General features: G+C 42.0%; 1 protein-coding gene across 1 annotated transcript in view; it reads right to left on the bottom strand.

The window, feature by feature from the left end:
* LOC146811059 (sideroflexin-1) overlaps positions 1-26170 on the bottom strand; it is a 291428-nt gene that overhangs the window by 111860 nt on the left and 153398 nt on the right. The window contains exon 6 of the mRNA XM_085618095.1: positions 24733-24808. Coding sequence (XP_085474221.1) covers positions 24733-24808 — 76 coding nt within the window. The remainder of the gene's footprint in view (positions 1-24732; positions 24809-26170) is intronic.

The raw sequence follows: 26170 nt of genomic DNA, 5'->3' as shown, positions 1-26170 counted from the left end.
TAACTGTGAGTGAGTACTTCAATATGATCCCACACCGTCCCTGTGGAGACTTGTATATAATCACACACCAGCTCTGTGGGCACTTCAAGATGATAGCACAGAACCCTGAGAGTGTCTCAGTATAACTGGACACCATGTCTGTGATAGCTTCAATGTGATTACAATTAATCATTTTTGGGGGTTTTACGATGACACTTCCGCCCCTGTGCGGACTTCAATACAATAACACACCTTGCCTGTGAGGACTACAATATAATCACACAATATTTCACAGACTTCAATATAGTCACAACTCATCTCTGTTTGGGCCTTAATTTGATCACACACTATCCCTGTGGGAAATGCAAGATGATAACAAAGGGCCCTTCAATATGACCATACTCCATGCATGTGAGTGCTTCTTTATGGTAGCACACCATCTCTGTGAGAACATCATTATGATAACACAAAATCCTCTAAGAGTTCAATATGACCACACACCATGCAATTGAGGACTTCAATACGATCAAACCTCAACCTTGTGAAGATTTTAGCATGAACCCAAAACATTCAAATTAAGGTTTCAATATGATCATACATTATCACTGTGAGGACTTCAATATGATCACACTGTCTCTGTGGTGACTTCAAGATGATAACACAGAACCCAGAGAGGATCTTATTATAATCAGACACTATGCCCATGAGAGCTTCAAAATGATTACACATCATCACTATGCGGTATTCACTACGACACACCACCACTGTACAGACGTCAATACAATAACGCACAATACCTGCGAGGACTTCAATATGATCACACAACATCCAAGTGACAACATCAATAAATTCACACCTCATCTCAGTTTGTGCTCTAATTAGGCCTGGGCGGTAAATTCCGTTCCGCTCGCGGAATTTGCGGATTTTCGGTAATTTCGCGTTCCGCGGAGAACGCGAAATTGCCCAAAATTCTGCTTTCCGCGACTTCGCGACATTTTTTCTTGTTCGCGTTCTCAAAATGCGTGTTCGCCAGATATTTCTCCCCGAGCACGCAAACAGCAACTGTGAACAGGAAAAAAGCATCGCGAACAAGCAATTCCGCGTGTTCGCGGAATTTCTGCATGTTCGGAGATTTTTACTGTTTCGCGGAGATTTGCGTAACGCGATTACGCAAATTCCGCCCACCCCTAGCCCTAATATGATCATACACATACCTCTTGGAATTCCCTGTAGCGTAATCAAGCAGACTTACCAAAATATTATGCAAGATCACATGGAAATACGTGAGAAGAGTCATTTTGCATGTGTCCGTTTTCTCTTGGAGCTAAAATGCCCCCTCACATCCAAAAAGGACATAAGGATCACATTTTGCACTAAGAAATAGCTCTAAATACAACAGAACATGAATAGTGAGCGTGAGCAGCTGCTTGCTAAATGTGCACTTGGGGTCGGCTTTTCCCCCAAATTACTACTGGTATTTAGCACTAGTTTCTTAGCACAAAATAAACCCTCACGTCCAAAATGGAAAAGGATGCATTTTGCGCTAGGAAAATAGCTCTAAAATGCCCTTGGTCATCACCCTTAGCAGGACAATCAGATATCTATCTAGGTGTGGGCACCACCCAGTGACTGTCCTCGGGTGACAACAAGCAGTACACTCTCCATCTATAGTGTAGCCTTCAATGAGGAGCAAAATAGGCATTGAATATAGAAGAGTGGTGAACTGGGTCACAACCATAGAGACACTTACACAAGGCGGGTGGGAGGACGGGTATATACATTTTGTTATCTTTTCCTTGTATTACCTTTTCTCTTTATTGTTGAGTGAAACTTAATTTTAAGAGGTGAATACACTGTACCTTTTGCTGTACTGTTAGTAGACAGGATAACCAAGGGGACCAAAACGTGTGTCACTGGCCTACTATGGACAAATACTAGATCCCTATTAGGCCAAGCACCTGGTCTTACCCAGGAGTTGGGCTGTGCGGGAGGGCGGGGACCCCAATGTACATATATCCTGGGGATATGGGACCACAATTGATTGCATAATATCTGACCTTGGTCTCCTAACACAGAGTTAAAATAATGTATGGTAGATGAGTTAACTATGTAAATCACACCAGCATCTTGTAACATGCAGTAGAGATATTTTTTTAAAGTAAGGAAAATAGCTTGAAATGCTACAGAACATGTCTAGCAGCGTGAGCAGCTGCTCACGCTTGCTAAATGTGCTCTTGTGGTAGGATTTTCCCCTCAAATTACTCTTAATTGCACAAGCAGGTGTATTTACATTATTATCTGTAATTCCACGTAAAGAGTAATGAGGATTTATCAAAATTACTTTGATTACTGCGGCGTAATTAAAATCATTTCCAGATGTAACTTCTATATGATAACACAACATTCAAATGACAACATCAATATATTCACATATTGTCCTTGCTTGGACCTTGATATGATCACACACCATCCCTATGGAGACTTCTATATGATTACAAACAGTCTCTGTGGGGACTTCAATATGATAACACAGAACTCTGACAGGATCTCTGTATTATCATACAGCATGTCTGTGCTAACTTCAGTATGATTACTGTTAGAAATACTTTGACACATGATCACTGTGCAGATTTCAACACAATAATAGCCATGCCGGTGAACACTTCAATATGATTAAACAACATCCAAGTGACAATGTCAATACATTTATATCTCTTCCCTGTTTGGGCCTAAATATGATAGTACACTCTCACTGTGAGAAATTCATAATGATAACATAGAATCATGTAGGCACTTCAATATGAACATGCACATACCATGCGAGGACATAATTACTGTACCACAAAACCCTCTCAGGACTTCAATATGAGCACACACCATCCTTGTGAGAGCATCAATAGAACCATGTCATCCCTGTGCAGGTTTAAAAAAATTCAGCGCTATTATGCAGACTTACGCAAGAAGAGTAATTTTCCAATTGGTGCTATTTTCTTAAAACAAAAATGATTTGATTTGAATACTTATTAAACGTGCGATTGCCCAGAGGCATCTTGGTCCTAATGTTCGATACGCTACGGGTTATGGCTGAGGTGAAATTCTGGCTTAGCAGAGAAAGAGCCAGATTTTTACTGCCTTTCTGAAAGACAGAAGCGAAGGGCTACTTTTTATTGTAATAGGGAGGAGTTTCCATATTTTGGCTGGCCTCAACAGAAAGCTTCTCCCTCCCCACCTAGCCTGCTTGAATTTAGGTACTTGTAGAAGTTTTGCATGCGCAGATCTCAGACTTCTTGCTGGTACATACCATTTCAGGTGTGTTCTCAAGAACTGAGGTCCTGAGCCATGAAGGGCCTTATATGCCAGACACAAAGTCTTGAACATAATCCTTTTTTCCACCGGTAACCAGTGGAGGGCCCTTAGTCTGTGAGAGACTGGTTCGGATCTGGGAATATCCAGCACTAACCTTGCTGCTGCGTTCTGGAGATGCTAAAGTTGTTAGATGTTGGGCTTGAATCCCTGCATTCAGAGCATTGCCGTAGTCCAGTCTGGACAGGGTCAATGCCGTAACAACTGTTTTATGTGAGTCATGGGGAATGAAAGGACAAATTCTTCAGATCATTTTTAATATGTACCAGATGCCCCCTCACTTCCAAAATGGATGTGAGGATGCTATTGCACTAAGAAATAGCACTAATTGCAACAGAATATGAACAGCATGAAAGAGCAGCTGCTTGTTAAATGTGGATTTGGGGTAGGATTTTCCCCCAACTTACTGATGGTATTTATCATGAGTTGGTAAGCACAAAATGAACACTTGCATCCAAAATGGACACAGAAATGCTTTATGTGGTTGAATGCTAAATGCAACACAATATAACCAGCAGTGCAAGCAGCCACTCACACTTGTTAAATGTGCTCTTGTGGTAGTATTTTTCCCCCCAAATAACTCCTCATCATGCTAGCATGCTAGCAGATGTAATCGCATTATTATTGCTAATTCCACATCAAAGTGTAATGCGGATTTACCAAAATCACTCAGATTACTCCAGCATAATTAAAATGACTTAGAGACCTAACTTCAATATTATTGTACAGCATCCTTGTACAGGTTTTAGTGTGATCACACAACATTTCTGTGGGAACTTCAGTATGATCATACACCATCTTTGTGGTGACTTGAAGATGGTAACACAGAACCCTGAAAAGACCTCAGTATAATCAGACACTATGTCCCTGAGAGAGTCAATATGATTGCAAATCATCACTAAGGGGTACTTACTATGACACATCACCACTGAGCAGACTTCAATACAATAAAACACCATGCCTGTGAGGACTTCAATATGATCACACAACATACAAGTTTCAACATCAATCTATTCCCACCATATCTCTGCTAGCTTAATATGATCAGACACTATCCCTGTGGAGGGGCTTCTAAATTGTCTATGTTGGGACGTCAAGATAATAAAACCGAACCCTGCATAGAACTCAGTATAATTGGACACCATGTCTGTGATAGCTTCAATATGATTACACATCATCTTTATGGGGTATTCACTATGAAACACCACCACTGTGCAGACCTCAATACACTAACACACCATGCCTGCGAAAATGTCAATATGATTACACAATATCCAAGTGACAGCATCAATATATTCTCACCTTGTCCCTGCTTGGACCTTAATATGATCACACACTCTCCGTGTGGGGGCCTCGATATGATCACTCACCATCCCTGTGGGGACGTTTATATGGTCATTCACCATATCTGTGAGGACTTCAGAATGATCACACAGCATCTCTGTGGGGACTTCAAGATGATAACAAAGAACCCTGAGAGGATCTCAGTATACTCGGACACCATGTCTGTGGTAGCTTCAATTTGATTGCACAGCATCACTATGGTGTATTCACTATGATACACCACCTTTGTGTAGACTTCTAAATAATAACACACCATGCCTGTGATGATTTTACTATAATCAAACAACATCCTAGTGACAACATCAATATATTCACACCTTGTCCCTGTTTAGGCCTTAATATGATCACACAGTATCCCTGTGGGGCATTCAAAATGATAACATAGAATCCTGCAGGCACTTCAGTAGGAACATACCCCATCCCTGTGAGGACATTATTACAATAACACAAAACATTCTGAAGATTTCAGTATGATCACACACCAACCCTGGGGGCTTCAATATAACCATGTCATCCCTGGGCAGGTTTCAGTTTGATCACACAACATCCCTGTGGGGGCTTCTATATGATCACACACCATCCCTGTGGGGACTTCTATACGATCACACACCATCCCTGTGGGGACTTCTATACGATCACACACCATCCCTGTGGGGACTTCTATACGATCACACACCATCCCTGTGGGGACTTCTATATGATCACACACCATCCCTGTGGGGACTTCTATATAATCAAATGGCATCTCTGTGGGGACAGTATGATGACAAAGCATCCATGAAAGGCTTCAGTTTGATCACACAGCATCCCTGTGGGGATTTCTCTATAATAAAATTGTTGCACCTGCCAAACTGGCAAGTGTCCCTCAGAATGCACTGCCTGAAATTCAAATGGAAACATTTTAATCCATTTTATTTCAAGACATGAGGGGTTGTGCTTTCATTACTTCATGCAATGTAGTTTTCTTCTGTGTGTATCCACAATACAAATGTTTGAGAAACAACAATTGTATGTTTATTTAGCCCCAATTCATTTTGGGCAACATCCTGCCCTTCGTCGGGGGGGTTATTTCTAGAAAAAACTAAATGAATGGTGCAATGAGGCGACAAACGTTTCCTAAAAACCATATATATATATCATGTCACATTTTCAATTGCTTCTCTGGAGGATCTGGATGGTGCCTGACTTGGAGCATATATGGAATGTGCGTTTTTCACCGTCTTGGTACGGCGAAGGCCCTATGAACTGCAAAAGGTGACAATATATCCCACTTGCAGAACATGAAGCAGGAATCCACCCAGCTCTCTGTGAGTGATGCTCGACTGCCTTTGGTGCTGTTTGTACAGAACTTCCATCTTCTGCTGGAACTCACTGCCATGCTAACCGTAAATTTTCTTTTGCAGGACCTGTGGCCTCGGATCTGCACTCACTAGTTTCTCCTTTTGTTGACTTTTGGTCTGTGTGATACATTGGGTTGCGAAGGCATCCACCACGGTATATACCACTTACACCTCCTGACCCGGTCCCACCCCCCCACATTCTAGGCTATTCTCCACTTGAGGTACCACCTCTTCAGATTTTGATGGGGTTTCTAATAGATCCACTGATGGAGAACGTCAACATGTTGGGCCCTGTTGACCCAGTGGTTCTGTTTGGGTTTCAGGTCCGCTTAACACATTCTTCTACATGTTCATATGTTGAGAAAATAGTATGTAAAGAGAGGCTTGTGTTGGGGTTGAAAGGGTTAAATTTAAGAAAAAGATAGTACTAGCTGAACCACTGAGGAGCTGTCGATAATGTTGAATTAAAAAAATAGGCAATACAAATTGGCTAAGTAAGTTTTTTTCTCCATTCAGCCATTTGAATTCACAAAGAAAGTTAGAGGATCCGAAAGGATTTGTTTGGCTGCCACAAAATAAAAGAAAATATTGTGGCTACCGTTAGAGGACTCAGGGCAGATGCATCAAAGGGTTTTACCCATTCTATGTCCATGGGAAAATGCTCTAGTACAATCAATCCATACAGTGCGCTCCTTCATTCCCCCTGAAGCAGTAAAAACGCCTTGGCTAAACTGGACTATGGAAATGCACTATACTTAGGCCTTCAGAAACAACATATGATTAAACTTCAGCAATCACAGAACGCTGCCGCCAGATTGCTGCTAGATGTTCCCAAATTCCAAACCATCTCCGAAGGTTTGGAAAAACTCCACTGGCTTCCTGTCTAGAAAAGGATAGACTTTAAAGTACTATGTCTAGCATACAAAGCGGTCCACGGAAATGGGCCAACGTTCATGAAGCAACACTTCACCTGTTACCATCCATCAAGGCACCTACACTCAGCACAGAGCAAACTCCTCCAAACACCAATATTCAAGAAAGTAAGCTGGGGAGGAAGAAGCTTTGTCCTGGGTACTGTGAGGCTGTGGAACTCGCTTCCGTCAAATATCAAAAGCTGCCCAACACTGCTTGGTTTCAGAAAATTGCTAAAGACATGACTTTTTTTAAATTAATGCACTATCTCCGGCAATCTCCTCCGCAAAGTGCCTTGACGCTGCCGGGCAATCGTGCGCTATATAAATTCCAGAATCAAATCCAGAATCAAATCATACATATGGCCCTCAATGACTTGTCCCCAAATCACTGAAAACTTTCAAAAGGCAATTTATAACATGCACATATTTTTAGAATGTGTCTCTACCCCTCAACAAAACTGTAGCACCACTGCCAAGCTAACTTTCTCTGTACTTGCACATTGTGACATTAGCCACAGTCAAGACAATTGGGGCCTCATTACGATGAGTCTCATCGCGAGTTTAACTTTCGACTGCCGCATTAAGATGAAGGCAGTTGAAAGTGAAACTGGACAGTCATTACAGCTGGATTCTGATGGGCTTTAGGAGCCCATCGGCCAGTCGGAGGCCTGAGCGTAATCCCTATGGATGATGTTTCCGCCGTAGGTATTGCAATATCAGTTGCTGAGAGGCTTTCCACGTGGGGCTTTCTGACATGGAAAGCAAGCCAGAAAGTAACTTTGGGGGGGCCCTAGCAGGACCCCCCATTAACACTGCGGCCTCCGGTTGGGGGCTGAGGTGCCCCCTGTCAATATCTGCACCATGTGGCAGACACCTTATAGCCCCTTCACGACCACGCTGATCACCTCTTTCAATGCGAGTTTCTCTAAAGGCTGCCCTGATTTATACTAAATAATGAAAAGCAAGCTTTCACTGTAAAGTTCTAACTTTTTTGCCGAATATGGTGTAATTCAATTCAGCTGTTTTTTTCTGTATCAATTCCTAAAACATCTTATAGAAATTTACATGTTTTAGGGCACTTCATTTCTTGGCCAAATTTTTGTGATGATTTATCAGCAAACTCCAAAGTTAGTTTCAAAACAGGCAAGCTGCTAGCCTTTTGGCTATTGCAGTTCTTATGATTTATGATTTGTAAAGCGCACAAATACCCGGAGGCGTCTTGGCGCTAGACAGAACTGTAGGGAGCAAACAAAAGCAAAATGCGCGAGAATCATTTATTAAATAACCAGATTTTAAGGCTTCTCCTTAAAACCATGAGTGAGGGTGCCATTTTCAGAGTGGCAAACAATTCCACTGACGGGCTGTAAGCCTGAAGAAGCTTCTACCCCCCCCCCCCCCATGCAGCACGCTTAAAGGAGGCAACCTTGAACAGGTTGGCGGAGCCAGATCGCAGTGTTCTGCCTGGAATATACTGATCAAAATTCTTCGTAAAGAAGGCAGGGGCCTTTCCATGAAGAGTTATATAGGCTAAACAAAGAGCCTTAAAAGTGATCCGATGGTAGACCGGAAGCCAATGAAGTTGTCTAATAGAGGCCCTGGCTGATGTTTAGGGATTCCCAGAAGAAATCGGGCTGCTGCATTCTGAATGGTCTGCAATTTTTTAAGCAGACCTTTTGAGAGGCTAATAGGCTTTAGCAGTAGTCTAGTTGCGATGACCACTTCTTTCAGTAAATCAGGCGGAAAACATTTTCTTTAAAGTTCAGAGACAACAAAAACAAGGTGCGGTGATTTGGTTGATTAGATCTTTGTATTTTAGTTCACTGTCTAAGATGAAACCTGAGGTTTTTAAATTGGCTGGGGTGCAATACCCATAACGGATGGCCACCAGAGGGGAGACCAAATGACTGAATCGTTCCCAAATTGGATTACTTCGGTTTTGGAAGAATTAAGCCTCAAGCAATGACAGGCCATCCATTTGCTCACTGCACTCATACAGTTGGTAAATGTGGCGCCAGCAGCACATCTTTAGCCAGGGACACTATAATCGGAGTGTCATCGGCATGGGACGCCGATGACAGCCCAAAATATTTTATCAAAATGGCGAGTAGGATGAAGTAAAGATTAAACAAGGTGGGGAACAGGGAAGATCCCTGAGGGACCCCACATGGCAGGCAAAAAGATCCTTAGTCAGAATCACCAAGTGGCACAACTTGTTGCCATCCTTAAAGGAAGGATTTAAGCAGCGCCAATGCTAGGTCTACCAACCCTAATTCCCTCATATGGTTAATCAGTAATTCATGGTTGACCGTATCAAAGGCTGCAGAAAGATCCAACAGAATCAGAACTGCATTGCCTCCGAGGTCGAGATATGAGCAAATTTCCTCAGTGGCTGTAAGCAGGCCAGATTCAGTGCTATGATTTGCCCCGAAACAAAACTGTGTGTCACCAAGGAGATGATTCTCCTCCAAAGAGGAGGAGAGTTGGCGGTTCAAGACTTTTTCTGCTACTTTTGGTTACAGTTCTTGCTTTGTTCTGTCATGGTTTGTGCTGAACTTTATTATTGGGGAAGCAGCGGGGCTCTCATCAATAATCATCATTGGCTCAAGGCAACAATTTTTGGGGGTTTAAAAAAAACACAAATTACTATAGTAGCCCCTGACACAGAAGGGGACTGCTTTGTGCGTTCATCTGTTCCTCATGAAAGGGCAGCATGCTGTATCTCACAGTAAAGTCAGCCCAGCCAGTAGCTGAAGTGTGCTGGCCAATTGCAACATGATGCATAATTTAACAGTGGATGAAAATGTAAATGACACAACAATAGACTAATGGCTGAAGTCTGGTTGAAACCTCCTATAAGTAGCTATGTTATACATAAACTTTTAGAAACACCAAAAGGTTTTTTGAAACATTCTTCAAATAGAGAGGCTTATAAAGACAGACAGATAAGGATGCTTGCAAAGCCAAATGTATAGACAGGCTTGCAAAGACAGATACATAGGGTTTGATAGATTGATAGAGTTGTATAAATGTGTATTGTTAGATAGAGTTGTATATAAAGAGCTGTGTATATATAGATAGGGTTGTATAGAGAGAGAGAGTTGTATGGACAGGGTGGTATAGATAGAGTTAGATAGATAGATAGATAGATAGATAGATAGATAGATAGATAGATAGATAGATAGATAAATGGAGATGCATAGATAAATAGAGTTAGATAGATAGATGGACAGAGATATCTACATAAAGTTTTATAGCTAGAAAGAGTTATAAGAATATAGAGCCAGATGTACGACCATTTTATTTTGCGCCTCGCAATTCGCGACTAATTACAATTCACAAATTGCGAGGTGCAAAATAAAATGTACAACAGTGTGTTTAACACTATTTGCGATTCCCAATGGGGTCGCAAATTGAGAGGCTTATTAATATTAATGAGCTTCTCGCAATCTGTGAGCCCATTGGGAATGACAGGCCCTCCCATGGTGGTGGCCTGCTGGGCTCAGCAGACCACCGTGTCTGGGACTGCTTTTAAATAAAGCAGTTCTTTTTAAAAATGCAGCCCGTTTTCCTTAAAGGAAAACAGGATGCATTTGAAAAAAAATGAAATGTTTTCGGTTGATTTTTTAAGGGCAGGCAGTGGTCCCTGGGATTTTTGCATGCATTTGCAAAGGGGTCCCCTTCCCATTTGCGAAATTTACAACCTACTCGAAGTAGGTGGTAATTCCAGTGTTTTGCGACCGCAATTGCGGTAGCAAAACATTAGTACATGGTTTTGAGACTTGCTATTTGGAAGGGAACGCACCTTCCAAATAGCTAGTCGCAAAACCAATTTAGTGAGTCGCAAATAAATTGTGACTCGCTAAATAGGCTTTGTACATGCCCATGATGTTTTTGCATGTGCAAACGGGTTCGCAAACCCATTTGCGCATGCAAAAATGGGTCGTACATCTGGCCCATAGTTGTATAGGTGGATAGGGTTGTATAGATACAAATGGTTGTATAGACAGAAAGAGTTGTATAGATAGATTGAGTTGTATAGATAGATAGGGTTGTATAGATGGATCAATCCATAGATAGATTTGCATAGGTAGTTAGGGTTATATAATTAGATAGGGTTATACAGGTAGATAGATAGGGTTCTACAGATAGTCAAATAGAGCTGTATAGATTTGTATTTAGGCACACAGATAGAGTTGTGATAGTGTTGTATAGCTAGGGTTGTATAGATAGAGTTGTATAGATAGATAGAGTTGTATAGATAGATAGGATTGTATAGATAGATAGGGTTGTATAGATAGAGATAGCTAGATAGATATTCATAGATTTGTATAGATTGAGTTGTGATAGAGTTGTATAGACAGAGTTTGTATATATAGATTGGATTGTATAGATAAATGGATTTGTAAAGATAGAGTTGTGTATATACAGATAGAGTTGTGTAGATAGTTTTATGGATAGAATTGTATAGCTGTATAAAGTTCTATAGATATAGTTGTATAAATAGAGGTGTACAGGTACAGTTATATACAACAATAGAATTGTATATATAGAGTAGTAAAGTTAGAGGTTGATAGATGAATAGAAAGATAGATGGATAGATAGATAGATTTGTATGCAAAGAGTTGTATAGATAGAGAGCGTTGTAAAAATAGGGAATTGGTAGTTAGAGTTGTGTAGATAAAAAGAGTTGTACAGGTAGAAAGCTGTATAGATAGAGTTGTATGTATAGAGTTACATAGATAGATATAAAGAGTTGTATAAATAGATTGAGTTGTACAGACAGATTGCTAGATAGGGCTGTATAGATAGATCAATATATAGGAGGAGTTGTATAGGAAGATAAGATTATATACTTGGATAGGGTTATACAGGTAAATAGATAAGGTTGTGCAGATAGATTTCCAAAGACAGATAGCTAGATAGATTTCCAAAGACAGATAGCTAGATAGATTTCCAAAGACAGACAGATAGATAGATAGATAGATAGATAGATAGATAGATAGATAGATAGATAGATAGATAGATAGATAGATAGATAGCTGAGCAGCCCCCCCCAGGCTGATTTTGGCCCGGGGACCCTATCCCCAGGGCCCGGCCTTTACATTTAAAAATAAAAAAGAATAAGGGGAGGAGAGGCCTCCCGGGGAACGCATCCCCCAGGGCCTAACCTCCAGTGTGAGTGCCCTGGTCCCCTCCACTGTCCCTGCCAGCTACCCGCCTCCTGCGGGGAGCCGGCATTGCTTTTACTGCTAATATGCAACTCCCTCTCTGTAAAAGCAGTTGTGCTCTACTTTGAGCAAGCGACCATTGAAATCCACCTGTTACTGTTTTAGTTATCTCAAGTTACTAAAACTCATGACCTAAAGTAACTATGACGAACCCTCGTCATGCACAGTTTTGTTATCAAGTATGTTATTTCAGATATCATTAGGGATGTTATCAATGCAGTCATTGAAAATGTAATCAGTGATGCAATATGGAAGGGTAGAAGGAGTGTATGAAGGTGTCATGAGTTATAGTTACTTTAGGGTAAAAGTTAGTTAATTTAGATAACTGCAACTAGTGGATTACTGTATCCACTCTAGTTATAGGAAGGGTTACTAGAGACAGGAATTCCTTGGATTTTGAACATTAATAATTGCTTCCATTTGATGAATCTCCATGAAAATATGCAGACCTATTCCTCTTTCTCAATTGGTGGAGTATGAAACGTTTTGCAGAGATTCATCAATAACGTGCGAAGAAAAAAGGAGGGTCTTGAAACGTGCTTGTGCACCAATGCATTTTCCATAGACTCGTGCATATAGTGAAGACGGCTGGACAGATTTGAATTAAATTTGTCAGAATTACACATTATTGTGCACAGATGATTCTTTTGGGGACTACAGGTATTTATGGGAAGTATGTTTTAAGTTGTAAGCTATTTTAACTCAGTGATATCTGTAGTTGTCGTATTTTTGAAAACATTTTGCAGTATTTTGTAGAAGTACTGCGGTATATAACGATGACAAATCATATTATGATTGGCTAATGATTGTCTTTACAAAAGTTAAAAGATGCCATATTGTTTTTAGGTACACTTTGGCTGTCCATCAGATATAGGCAAGTATTAGGTTTGATATTTCCCCTACCTATTACCACTTTATGAAAGTGGCCATAGGTAGGGAAAAATATTTATATATTACAAAAAATATTTACAATGTTACCATAGTACTGTCTCAGGAGTGCAGCAGTACTTAAAATAAATTTACAAAAATAAAAAATACACTGTAATACACTGTATTTTACAAATGTAGTGTTTTACAGTGTATTTTATATTGTTAAAATATTAAAATATGTGCAAAAACGTCTACACAGTACTGTGGTAATACCTACAAATTACTGCATTGTAAAAAAAAAGTAAAACAATGTGCAGTGCTCCCTTAACCCTTTGGGCGCGGTCGGAATTCCCCCGCTGTGCGGGTGAATTCCACACGTGCGTGGTTCGGCCTTTTATCTTTGGTAAACACAGGCATTAGCCAATGACATACTGACTTCTCATCCGCATGTACCATGGTATGTCTCAAACTTACCTCGGTAAACCGCAAACTTACCACGGTGTACCCTCGGTAAATAAATAACTAATTTTTATAAAACGTATAACTTTAACACTACTTACACTATTCATACATACTACCAAAATGTACCATTTACACCTCACAAAGTGTATTCCACACACATTAAATCTTCATCTGTTTTCACACGTTCATGCTATGTCTGTTTCAGTTACCAAACTCCCCTCTATGCCACTCCACTGTACATCACTCCACCCTACACTCTACGCTAATCCAGTGTACACCACTCTACTCCACCCTATGCCACTCCACTCTACACCACTTCACTGTATGCTCTTACACTCTACTCTACACCACTCCATTCTATCACACCCCAGTCTATACCACTCCACTGTATGCCCCTCCACTCTACACTACTCCACTATACTATATTTCACTGTACATATTGCCACTCTACAATACTACAGTCTATGCTGTTGTACTCAATGGCACTTCACTGTGTGCCACTGCACTATACACCACTGTACTGTATGCTATTCCAGTGGACGTCACTCCACTTTATGCCACTCCACTGTCCACCACTCCACTCTGACAATCCACTGTATGATGTTACATTGTAAACCACTCCATTCTACATCACGCTACTCTATGCCACTCCACTCTATGCCACTCTACTCTACTACACTCTATGCTATTCCACTGTAGGACACAACAATCCACTCTACGCCATTGTACTTATTCACTATATGCCACTCCACTGTCACTACACTGTATGCCAGTAAACTCTAAATTTTTCTACTCTACACCACACCACTCCACTGTACACTACTCTATTGTATGTCACTCCATGTCACTGTTCTCTACATCACTGCACTCTATGCTATTCTATTGTACAACATTCCACTCTACCACACTTCACTCTAAGCCACTCCACATTACGGCATAGCACTGTATGCAACTACAATCTACCCCACTGCACTTTACCTCACTCCACTCCGTCACTCATCTATATGGCTGTGCCCAGTGCTAGGAACCCTGGTACAAACACCTCCCGTAGCTACACTGCTGGCAAACTTCACCTTCTCAACCCTGTACGCTGCTACGAATGCTGCTGCCGAGCTGCACCCCAGGCCACAGGGGGCCCCTTTGCCTGCTTGCATCACCACTTCACCTGCCTCCACACACCCGCTATCACCGCCACACACATACTGCACCCCTTACCAAGTCAGAACAAAACAAAGTAAGTTAAGTCCTATTTGGGATGTGGATTGAGAGCAAAGGCATCATAGATGGGAGGAGAGCCCATGCTCTTGATGGTAAAGCAGAAATGCAAAGGTGTGAGCGTGACCTCGAGGGTGTATCGAGCTTCTGAAGTTGTGACCCTATGGGTGGGTGCCTGAGACCCCAACTGGGACCCTGGGGTGGTGAGGGTAAGCACTGGGCCTGTCAGTTAGAGGAGGTTGTCTGCTGTTTGAGATGTAACCCTGGAATGCGACTCCATCTCCTGTAGGGGCATATTTACAAGCCCCTATCGCCACCAGAAAGTCACTTTTAGTGACGTTATGGTGGTGATACGGGCTTCGCCTTATTTACAAGGCAGCATTAAGCCACTTAATGTGGTTTAACGCTGCCTTGTAAATAAGGCACCAGTTCACGCTATGCTTAGCGTGAAAGGAGTGGGCAATGGGTGTTGTGGTGGGCATACTACTGTAACACCCATTAATTTTGACACTGCCCCATATTTACAAGGGTGGCATAAATATGTGGCTGCGCCAAAATTAAGACCAAAAAACCTGGTCTTTGCCTGGCAAAACAAGGAAAACTGCTTTATTTCTCCTTGTTGTTGCTGTTTCCATGTGAGCTGCGTTGTGCAGCACACATAGACACAGTAAAATGCCATTGATTGTTTATGTGCAGGAAAGTGTCCCTTCCTGCGCATAAACAATCATAAAAAAACTGACTAGTTGCAACTTCTATGTGTGCTGCCTTAAACAGTATACATAGAAGTTACAAAACACGAATTAAAGATTGTTTATGTGCAGGAAGGGACACCTTCCTACACAGAAATAATCATTGCCCTCAGTATACCATTTCAGTGGGAACTTTAACATTCCTATAATTACATACAACCTGTGTGTGGACTTAAACACCATTTCTTTTAATACTCTCTGTAATGAGATTTAAGCTTTGACTTTACACATTATGACGGTGGGAACTTAAAAACAATCATCTTCACACACTATCTTGGTGGGGACTTGAGCAACACAATAGTAGCACACTGTCTTTGTGGGGATATGATCATCACTATAATAGCATGCCATCTCTGTGGAAACTTGAGGTTTACTGTATTACACACAACATCTGTTTTGACCTGAACATCACTATAATAACACACTATATCTGTGGGGACTTGCACATCACAATAATAACTTACTATCTCTGTGAGGACTTGAACACTCCTCTAATTACACACAGCCTCTGTGTGTACTTGAACATCATTGGTTTCACACTCTTTATAATGGGATTTAAGCTTTGAATTTACACACTATTTCAGTGGGAACTTAAACACAATCGTCTTCACACACAATCTCTGTGGAGATCTGAACATTAGAATAATAACACAGTATCTCTGTGGAGATCCGAACATTACTATAATAACACAATATCTTTGCGGGGACTTGAACAACACTATAATAACACACTATCTGTGCGGGGACTTGAACAACACTATAATAACACACTATCTGTGTGGGGACTTGAACAACACTATAATAACACACTATCTGTGTGGGGACTTGAATATCAATATAATAACACACCATCTCTGTGGGGACTTGAACATCAATATATTAACATACCATCTCTGTGGGGACTTCAGCACTCCTCTAATTACACATAATCTCTGCGTGGACGTGAACATCATCATGTTCACACTCTTTACAATGGGATTTAAGCTTTGAATTTGCACACTATTTCAGTGGGGACTTAAACACAATCATCTTCACACACTATCTTTGTGGGGACTTGAACAACACTATAATAACACACTATCTTTGTGGGGACTTGAACATCATATTCCTTGGTCCCATATGTTAATTTAGCTATGTGTTAGTTCCCTTGTCTCCTAAGATTTTAAGCACTAATAAATGAGTTAAATACAGTCTTAATTGTCTTTGGGTAATCATGATGTGATAAATTCTGACACATTAACATAATCTGTTTTTTGTGTCTACCCCTAGTATACATGCAGAGATTCATATATGAATAGATTATAATGTTGTTTGTGTATTATGTTGATAAATTAAACATTTAGCCATGTGCCATTGACTGTATTCAATCACAAATGGTGGTATGGACTAGGTCCTCACAAGGATGGTAGCACGTGTTCAGGTCCCCACAAGGATGGTTCTGTGCGCGTGATTAAATAACAATATATTTGCAAATTTGAAGCAGGATCCTGTATCATGAATTTTTTCTTGATACTTTTCTGTTATTAGTATGTTTTAAAAACATTGGGAAAGGTTAGTCCCCACAAGGCAGGTATCCACACATAGTCCCCACAAGGATGGTAACACGTGTATGGGTGTGTGTGTGTGTGTGTGTGTGTGTGTACGTATGTACGAACAGTTATGATATCTGTAAGTGAGAAAATATGGATTCAAAAATATATATATATTAAGTGTTGTAATTAATAATCTGACACACGCCCAACTAATCCATTCTGGCCACATACATCTGCTAAAAGTTGTCAATCAAACTATAGCAATACCAAAGTGACACAAAACAGGACAGTTATACGCGATTTATTAATTTTTTTGTTAAATTCGAGGTTTGTTATTTTACAATTCAAGTAGAATTTTCTTTACCTTAAAATTAAGTTGACATTTTAGACTGAAGCAGAGCAAACACAATCAACTATAAGCTCTTCTTTAAAAAATATTCTTTATATATATTATCACCTACTAAATGTAACCAACATAGCACCACCAGAGACAAGCAAAAAAGGCTCCATTAGAAAAATCATGCACCTAATTGTCCCCCTCATCTTGCTGTTTATCCATGCAAGTTCAGTTGCCCATAAGAGGCTATCGGTTTCACTTTGCGACAACTACCAAGGCTTAACCAGCTTTCCAGTGCACGTTTTCCCTCAATGTGAACCATCCAATTTATATGATTTTCATATTATTCATCCCTTTTCTATCAGCTGATTTCAGCGCTCCTCAAAAACTTCAAATACATTAAAAGCATCTATAGTGGCTTTGGCTCAAAGAATCTAGAATGAAGAAGCTATAAGCAAGCCCTGAAAAATCAATTTTGCTATCTTATCCAAGCCTTCCTAAAAAACTGTTTGGGTGATACCATAATGTTCTTAGGTGTGTGAGAAAACATCTTCTCCCTTTACAAGGCTATGGAGGGGGTGCAAGACACTATATGGCTGTACAATAAAAGAAAGTACTTGATGAAAGACAGATGGATTAAGTATGTGGTACAACCTCATCTTTTAGAGTATTAGAGGTGAACCCAGGGGACTTCGCTGCATTTGCAATTTAGTTTCTCACGTGACATACTGCAATAATGAAGTTGTTTTGGGCGCTATGGTCGGGAGGCAAATAACTGCCTCAAGAATAGTGCGGCTTTGAGGATGATGATCCAATGTTTCTGGTGGTCATGGCTAAAAAAGCGCCGGCAGTACTTTGGTGGCCCTGGGTAAGTGATACAAGTCTTTCTGGTTAAAATTCGGTGTGCATTCTCTTACGTAGCTTGAATGAGGGGTGTGTAAACTGACCTAGAAACACCCTGCCCAATTTACAAATCATTTCAAGATTACATCAGGTGGAGCAATTGCCAAAGAAAGTCAACCTTTGTATGCAACAGTCCTTTATAAACAGGCAAAGTCTAACCAAGAGGAATAGATCACTGGATCCAGGGGCATGAGAAAAATATGTCCACTCGTTTTTTCTTTGACAGTTGTGCTGACATAAGGTCTCAAAGTTAGCCATGAAGTGAAGCAAGCACCATAGGCACACCCAGTGCTTAATTTGTGCCAGTGCTTTCTGGTGCTTAGCACTGGCACTTTTTTATCAGGGCTGGGTCTACACCGGACATCAATGACTGCACGTCGTGAGTCACACAAATATAATGGACTGCAGTGTTCACACTCTGTCTCCCAAGTCCCCGGTAAAGAGTGCTGCTTTACCGATAATAAATTAATTCCAATTTGCCTTTAATCAGTGCTGCCGGTGGGCAGGGCACTGATTTGGCTGGATTTGGTCCTGTGGGGCTACAGCAGCCCCAGCAGCATGCGTAGCTTTTTTTAAAGGACACGCCCCGCCCCCTGCACGAGTTACAATGCACGGGCATTTCAGCACAATGTCGATTGCAGGCCCTCTTCTTAATAAAGGCAGTAACCCAGTAAGTAATTAAACGAATGATGCTTTTTTTTTGCGTGGTCATGTGGTCGTGGTTGGTAAACTTGTAATGAACTGACTCGGCCTCCGAGTCCGAGCAATCATGGCGGTGGCGCCAGGCTCAATGTGCAATCCTCCGGCCCGGGAGACTGGAAGGGCAGGGCCTTCATCCCTTTCGGTCTGTATTCTTTTCTTTCTATTCATTGACTTACATTGAAAGTGCTGTTTTTCTGTGCACTGTTTCATCTCCTTTGGATGTACTTTGGTATAATACATGGTTCCCCTAGTGGCCGTCGGGAGCCGTCATGTTGCTGGTCATCTGAGCTGCCTGCTCCACTTCCCTGGCAGTCTCCTAGCGGGGGTGGTCGCAGAAGGTAAGCCTCGAGCCCCACCATCTACACTGCTGGTGGGGCCATAGCACAGACTGGCTGCTCTGGGTTAGATGTGCGCTTGGACCCGAGAAAGAGAGAGTGTCTGCCGAGGCTGCAAGCAGTATTTATCGTGACCCTGGGCAAGTGGTATACACCCGACATGGAAATGGAGAACAGCAACATTTGCCTTTTTTTCTTGATAAAACTGCAGGGCGGGGCTAGAAAATCTGTAATATTGCCCTCCCCCCAACTACCCCAGAAAAGCATTTCTGTTGGTTAACCACACACTGCAGTGCGTCCCCAGAATATGCAGGATATCTTCCTCTGTCACCCATTTAGCTGTAGCCCACGGGGGTAAAATATCAATACCCGTAGACCTATTTGAAGTTCTTTACTTAACCAATAGATAAGGCGTTTGTGTTGCAGGTGCATTTTGTTTCCAATGTTAAGTTTCAGTTCAAATTTGCTTTTTCATGCAGTCAGTGCAAACAGTGCCCTTGATTTACCTAGGATACATTCTCGAGTTTGTTACTTTCTTGGGGCTTATTTTGTCGATCAAAGAGCTTAATAAAGACTAAAGAATAGTCGAGCCTTTAATCAACAGCTGTGGGCACTCTCACTCATTCCTTTTACAAATTAAGCACTGGGATAGAGAGAGTCCACAGATCTTCTTGCCTGTTAGTCCTTGTGATGCGGTAGTCATACGGCCCAGATTTTGCTGGTGTTCTGACATAGTTTATCTTAATTTCACTTGCATATTGTTTTTGCTTCCTGCACAGCATGCCCTGCTTATGCGTCCTTTTTGAACAGTGGGGCTGTTTCCTTGTGATGCCAGGACATAACTCAGAGGGACAAACAACTTTATTACTAAGCAGTTTATGCTACAGAGATGACCGGAGTAAAATATGCATTAATTTTCCATGCATTATTTCTAGAAAAATGCAGATCCTATGCTCACAAGCCTCGTTAAATTCCCATTACCATGCTGGTGAATGTAGTTTTGACAATCTGTTCACCTCACGTGTATCAATAAGGGGGGGGCGGAGACACAAAGTTGGCACTTCACTCCATCTGAGACAATCAACTACTCATGCATATCCAGATATTGCTTCATGTAATTGACGGAACATGAGAAAAACATAGCCCTATGAAGTACCGTTCTTTTCCTGTTAATAGAAGTGTCATGCAACAATGTCTTTTTTTATTGGAAAAAGTTGGAGGAGCTCAGTTAAACATACCTAAGGGAAAGGACTGACTATTCTATAGCCTAAATGTGTCATCATTTTTATCTCACTCCTTAAGCTTGCATTTGCCTTGTCATTTTAATCAAAACTGGTGATCTTTCAGCATTCCCTCTCCTACTAGCTCAGTTTCATATGCCCTTTTTTGTGTGTCATTGTATTGTTAAAAACTCCAGTTGTCTACACAATTGCCCCTGAGACTGCTTATTTTTCTTTCTAAATGCACACCTCCTCCTCTCTTTCCTACAGCATCGTATTCACAGAATGTATATCACGGTGTGACACTATTTCACAAGTCAAGTATAAGTTACACGCCTGAACTGTGACCAACACCCCTTTTGCAGGAAGATAGCTAAGTGAGATATGCTCTACCTGTGGCGATGGATGCATATATGTGTGTAAGCTTCACACTTAGTCATTCATCCTTCTGAAGTAGATCCAATGAATAGTAACACATAGTATTTACACTGCATCAAAGTGACAAAGCCCACAGTTAGCAAGCACTATAAAAACAAGTTATCACGCTTCATGGCTCTAATATTTATACCACTCGTATAGCACTATATGAAATGAATTGTCTAGGAGCAAATGTTATTCACTTGTTTGATTCAGAGGCAGAAGGCTCCCTTGCTGAAATTCAGATCGGGTATTGCATCTGACTTTCAGCCATGCCAGTTGAGGATGTGGGTAGAGCCAATAGAGTAAGTGGGTGGAGCCCGTGGAGGAAGTGGTTGGAGCCTGGGAACGTGGGTGTGGACTCCGACAAACATTGAGCACCTGGACTTCATTTTTCACAAATTAAGCACTGGGCACACCAAATAGTACATCAGTGAGACAGCTTTGCTTTGTTTTAAAATAATGATTAACACAATCCCACAAGTTACTATCTGGTAGAACAAGCAGGAACCCGGGAGAACTGAGGAAGTAGATAGATGCTGCACATTTCCCGTATGCCCTAAACACGACTGCCATTTTTCAAAAACGATTTTTTAGAATCCTGTGTATTGCAACAACAAAAGTGCAACACTCATAGTGGAAATCTTGATGAGGTATTGGGCAGACCATGGAATGCTTTGGCAGCGTTATGCAACCATTTTGAAAGATAAAATAACTGCTCCATTGTGAGAAGTTGGCCTGGTATATGCTGTCCACTAGTTATAGTGGGCACCTTGTATCAGTCCAAACAACCCCTTATGGTGATAGGTTAAAGACAACCTTTATTGAAAGCTATCCTAGTGGTAGCTATGGAGAGCAGCCTTCAGGCTAAGTCTTGAAGGAATGTAAAGCAGCTTGTTTTACCAGTCTATAATCTCTTGAATGATCAAATGAAAGGACAACCACACCAGGTATATATTTAAAATATATGTATTTAAGATAAAACACACCCCTCTAGTCTCTTTAGTTTGGGCACTAGGGGTGTACCAAACCATATACCAATAAAGTGGTATAAGAACCACGACTGAACTAGACACAAGGCCTAGAGCCTGTAGAAGTGCTTGGACCACAAGGAACCACCCAAGGCAGTGTGAGAACACAGCCGTGAGTCGCCGTTTACTTCTATGGGGAAAGTCGCGGTTGGAAATTTAGAGTTTAAGGACACTTAGAGAATATCTACGAGCGAACCCTTTTGGACTTAGAGGTGTCTAGGGCCAACACCCACAGGAGCACCGGAGTACTCGAGTTGCCTCACCCAGGGAAGCCTGGTGCATAGGTGTCAAATAGTGTCGGGTCGGGTCGCGTCGCGTCGCTGTTTTCAATGGAAGCTGCTCAGGAAGTGCTGCTGCCGTGAAGAGGAGACGTGTCCGGAGAGATCCAAGCCCGGATCTAGGATGGAAGGAACCTGAAAGCAGAGGGGACAGAGTCTGGGTCACTTACCAGTGACCAAGGGCACGACAATCCAATGCCCACAGATGTCGGGTGCTTCAGGTGAGTTGTCGGGTGTCTTGACTTTTCAGCCACGAGGTCCAGGAGGCGCCGATGACGACCAGGAGCTGGATTCGAGCTGTCCCACGAAGTCTGTTGAGTGCTGCGGTGTCGGCGACCAGATTGGACCCAACAAGCCTTGGCAACGGCAAGTCACTTGGAATCAGAGAAAGGACGTTGTTGCAGACCAGCAAGGTCTGTGGGACTCACCCAGCGAGGGTAAGTCGGGGCACGTCTGGAGCAACCAGGCAAGCCCAATCAGAAGAGGAGTTGCCTTCGTGGGGACCTACTAGCCAACAGGCTAGCGATCGCGAAGGAGCCTCGAGCGGTCGCAATGGAAACTGGCCCACAGATCACTTGTGGAGTGGAAGCCAGAAATCTTCGGTGCAGGAGGTGCTCAAGGCTGGGGCTACTCGGAGCCCAAAGCACAACTTCAAGGAAGACCAGGAAGATGATGGATCAGCAAAAGATCACGGTGTCCAGGGGTCACGGTTCCACGTCACCCACAATAGCCATGGGCCTCAGCTTTGGAAGTCTGGAAATCCACCTCTGGGGATGCAGAGACTTCGGCGCCCGGCGGGAGCTTCAGAATTGCAGACCGGACAGTTGCTTCTTTGGTGTCTGCCAAGCAGGGGAGTCACTCCTTGACCCCAAGGGAGATTTCTTCAGTCTTCTAGTCAAAGTAGAACGTCGAAGGTCCAGGATATATGTTGCAGAGTTTCGTCCAGGGTAATCTAAAGTCGCATGGACTGGGTTCCCATACTTGTACAAAGTTTGGGGGTTGGACATACTCTAGGGACCCACCTATGGGAGGGTTTGGAAAGAGGGGTGGTTACACCCATTTTCTTTGTCCCGTTTCGCGCCAGAGCAGGGGCAGGTAGCCCCTGCAACCGGTTTGAACTGGACTATGCACAGGGACACCAAGTGTGCCCCCAGTGCAGGACTTGAAAGCACTAGAGAGTGCTCCCGCCCAGCCCCAATACACATCTGCCTGTCTGGGGAGGTGGTTACACCTCCCTGGGACAGGAAACCTATTGTCCAGGCCTCCCCTGCTGGAATTTCAGTCAGCAGCAGGAGGCCAGACCCGTGTCTGTGGCAGTGGCATCCATTTTGTGATGCCAGGTATGTAGAAAGTCTTTACCGGGTTAGACCAGTGTGAACATGTCTCTCCCTCTAGAAGGGTGGAATGCTACCCCCGCCGCCAGAACTGGTGGGGGGAGGGGGGTAGTATTCCAAAGCGTTTGACACCAAACACGACATATTTCCATGCAGCCAGTCCAACGTTAGCATTTACTGTAAGGTTATAATGCACTTAAGAATATATGGAGTATATGGTCAGGCTGCACCACAAACAGCATCTGAGGAGGTACTCCGAACGCTGCAGAGGGGCTCTGCTCATGCAGGGGCACCCTCTCACATAAAAACCAAGCACTCTGCCTTCAGGATTGTTAAGGCCTGCCATAGGAGTGACTTATAGGTTTTATATGTGTGTGCAATGGTAGTGATATAGGTAGCCTATACCGCTATGAGGGGTGCAAGCACCACCTTACCCAGGCTGCAGTAGCAGACCTGTGGTGTCATTTTGGAGTGCTTCCCAGGGGTGGCATAATACATGATTCAGCCCCTGGTAGGCCTCTGATGTACCTAGGCCCTAGGTACATAGTATACCATATACTAGGGGCTTATAAGGCACTCCAGAATCCAATTAGAAATGTACCTAATGTACATGGAAACCATTTTAGAGAGGAAGCAGCTAGGCTGGGGTCCTGATCAGCAGGGCCACAGCCAGACTAAGGCCAAAAAACAGTGAAACACCAGCAAAAAGTGGGGGTACCCATGTGAAGCAGATCCTACTCTCCTACACATAAATAGGTGTCTTAGTCAGACCGTGTACCTGAAGAGATACCCTAATTAGGGTAGAGGAAGAGAGACTCAAAGCAGGAGTATGAGTAGCAAAGGTGTCCAAATCAAGTCTTATTACATGAAAACTGCCATCTCACCGACACTTTATGCTGATAACCAATCCATTTCTAACTAAACCACTCTTATAAATAAGGAAAGCCTCTCTCTGTTGCAATTGTTTTTTTCTTCCATAGCATCAGATCACAAAGGCAGTGAGGGAAGAGGTAAGAGCAAATACATAAATATCACAATTAAATTATAACCAAATGAACTAAAAATATTGCCCTTGCACTCCTGTTATTTTAGAGCTCTCAGGGGCACAACTCCAACAGCATGCACAGGCCAAAGCAAGCTTTTCCTTTGCATAGATATAGTTAAAAAGAGCAATATTACCTTCGTCAGTGCATTAAGTCCCAGAGCTGTGACAACAGCACCTGTGGTGGCAGAAACATAAGCTGTTCCCAGTTGGCTAAAACAAGAAAATTACAAGTGTTTGTATACACACACCATTCCGCTTTCGGGGTTTATATCTAAACAGGGTACACTATCAGCGTGCAAGCAAACCCAACATTCATCTTCCAAATTGTACTTTACAGAAAATGTCACGGCCAAATTAATCCCCAAAACTAATGACATTGAAAATTGCTCAGTGAATTGATTTCATTCAGATTTGTATTAAATGGACTTGAGTGTATCACAGAGTTGTTGCTGAGGGGTATTTTGCTTGCGTCTTATATACCCCTCCATCGGGCACCCTCTCTGTCTTCCACAGACCTCAAAGAAAAAGAAGCAAGTGGGTGAAAGGAAATTGCATGCTGGTGAGGGAGCAGTTGAGAGCACCGTGCTGGACCAAAGTTATGTCATGAAATGTTCAGTGAAAAACTAGAATGTGCTAACATGCGCATATTATCATATCAGACATTTATAAGCAACATTAAATTATTTCCAATTAAGTGAGAAAAACAAACATTAACACCATAGGAGCATTACTAGAAAACAAAGAAGAACATGCATTTGCAACGCTGTGTGGTCTGGCGTTAATCTGTCAACGTTTGTAATCACAGGTATTCATGAATAAGGTTTATGTGTTGCATGCACACATTTTTAGCACAGTAAGATCTGTCATATGGGCGTTGGCATTGCTGGGAAAAAGGTGCAAATAAAGGACTACTTTCTTCATAGAATGTACATAAAAGATAAAGGACTGAACGTGAGAAAAGATTGAATGTACTTTTTAGATGTAAAAGTGTCCCTCATGAATTCCAGGGCCAGCGCTGTCTGGAAGGTGGAATACTACACAAATAGAGAACAGTGTGGGGTGAAACAGTAATACAGTCAGCTCTACGTATAATTTACAGGACTGACAAAATATGTCTCGCAGACAGCTGTGCTGCCAAGCTACGTATGAAAATGGACAAAATTGTAATAATACGTCTCCAAGAAGAAACAGGGATTGAAACTGATTTTAAAGGACACAATATTATCTAAAGGTGCAGTATGACAACGGGCAAACATATGGAAATGGTGCAGTATATAGTAAGATGGAGTAATTCATTGAAACGTTACAATATATAAACAAGACAAAAGTAAGTGGTATAATTCTTCACATGTTGAATAATAAACTAAAATTTTTAGCTGCAGAAGCAAAGTAAATCTGTACAGCAACATTGTAACTGTGTCTAGTTACCCGTGCCCATATCGAAAATATTAGGGTATGTTATACGCATTTGCAGATGGGCAACCTTTGCTACCCCAAACTAAGTGGGCTGCCTTAGGTTCTTTCTAATATCACCACATTATTGAAACTATTTCTAAAGATCAATGTGAACCC

The sequence above is a fragment of the Triturus cristatus genome, chromosome 7 (assembly GCF_964204655.1).
Source record: "Triturus cristatus chromosome 7, aTriCri1.1, whole genome shotgun sequence".
In the NCBI taxonomy this organism is placed as follows: domain Eukaryota; kingdom Metazoa; phylum Chordata; class Amphibia; order Caudata; family Salamandridae; genus Triturus; species Triturus cristatus.
Note: the sequence above shows the minus strand (reverse complement) of the source record. Positions and strands in the feature narration are given on the sequence as shown.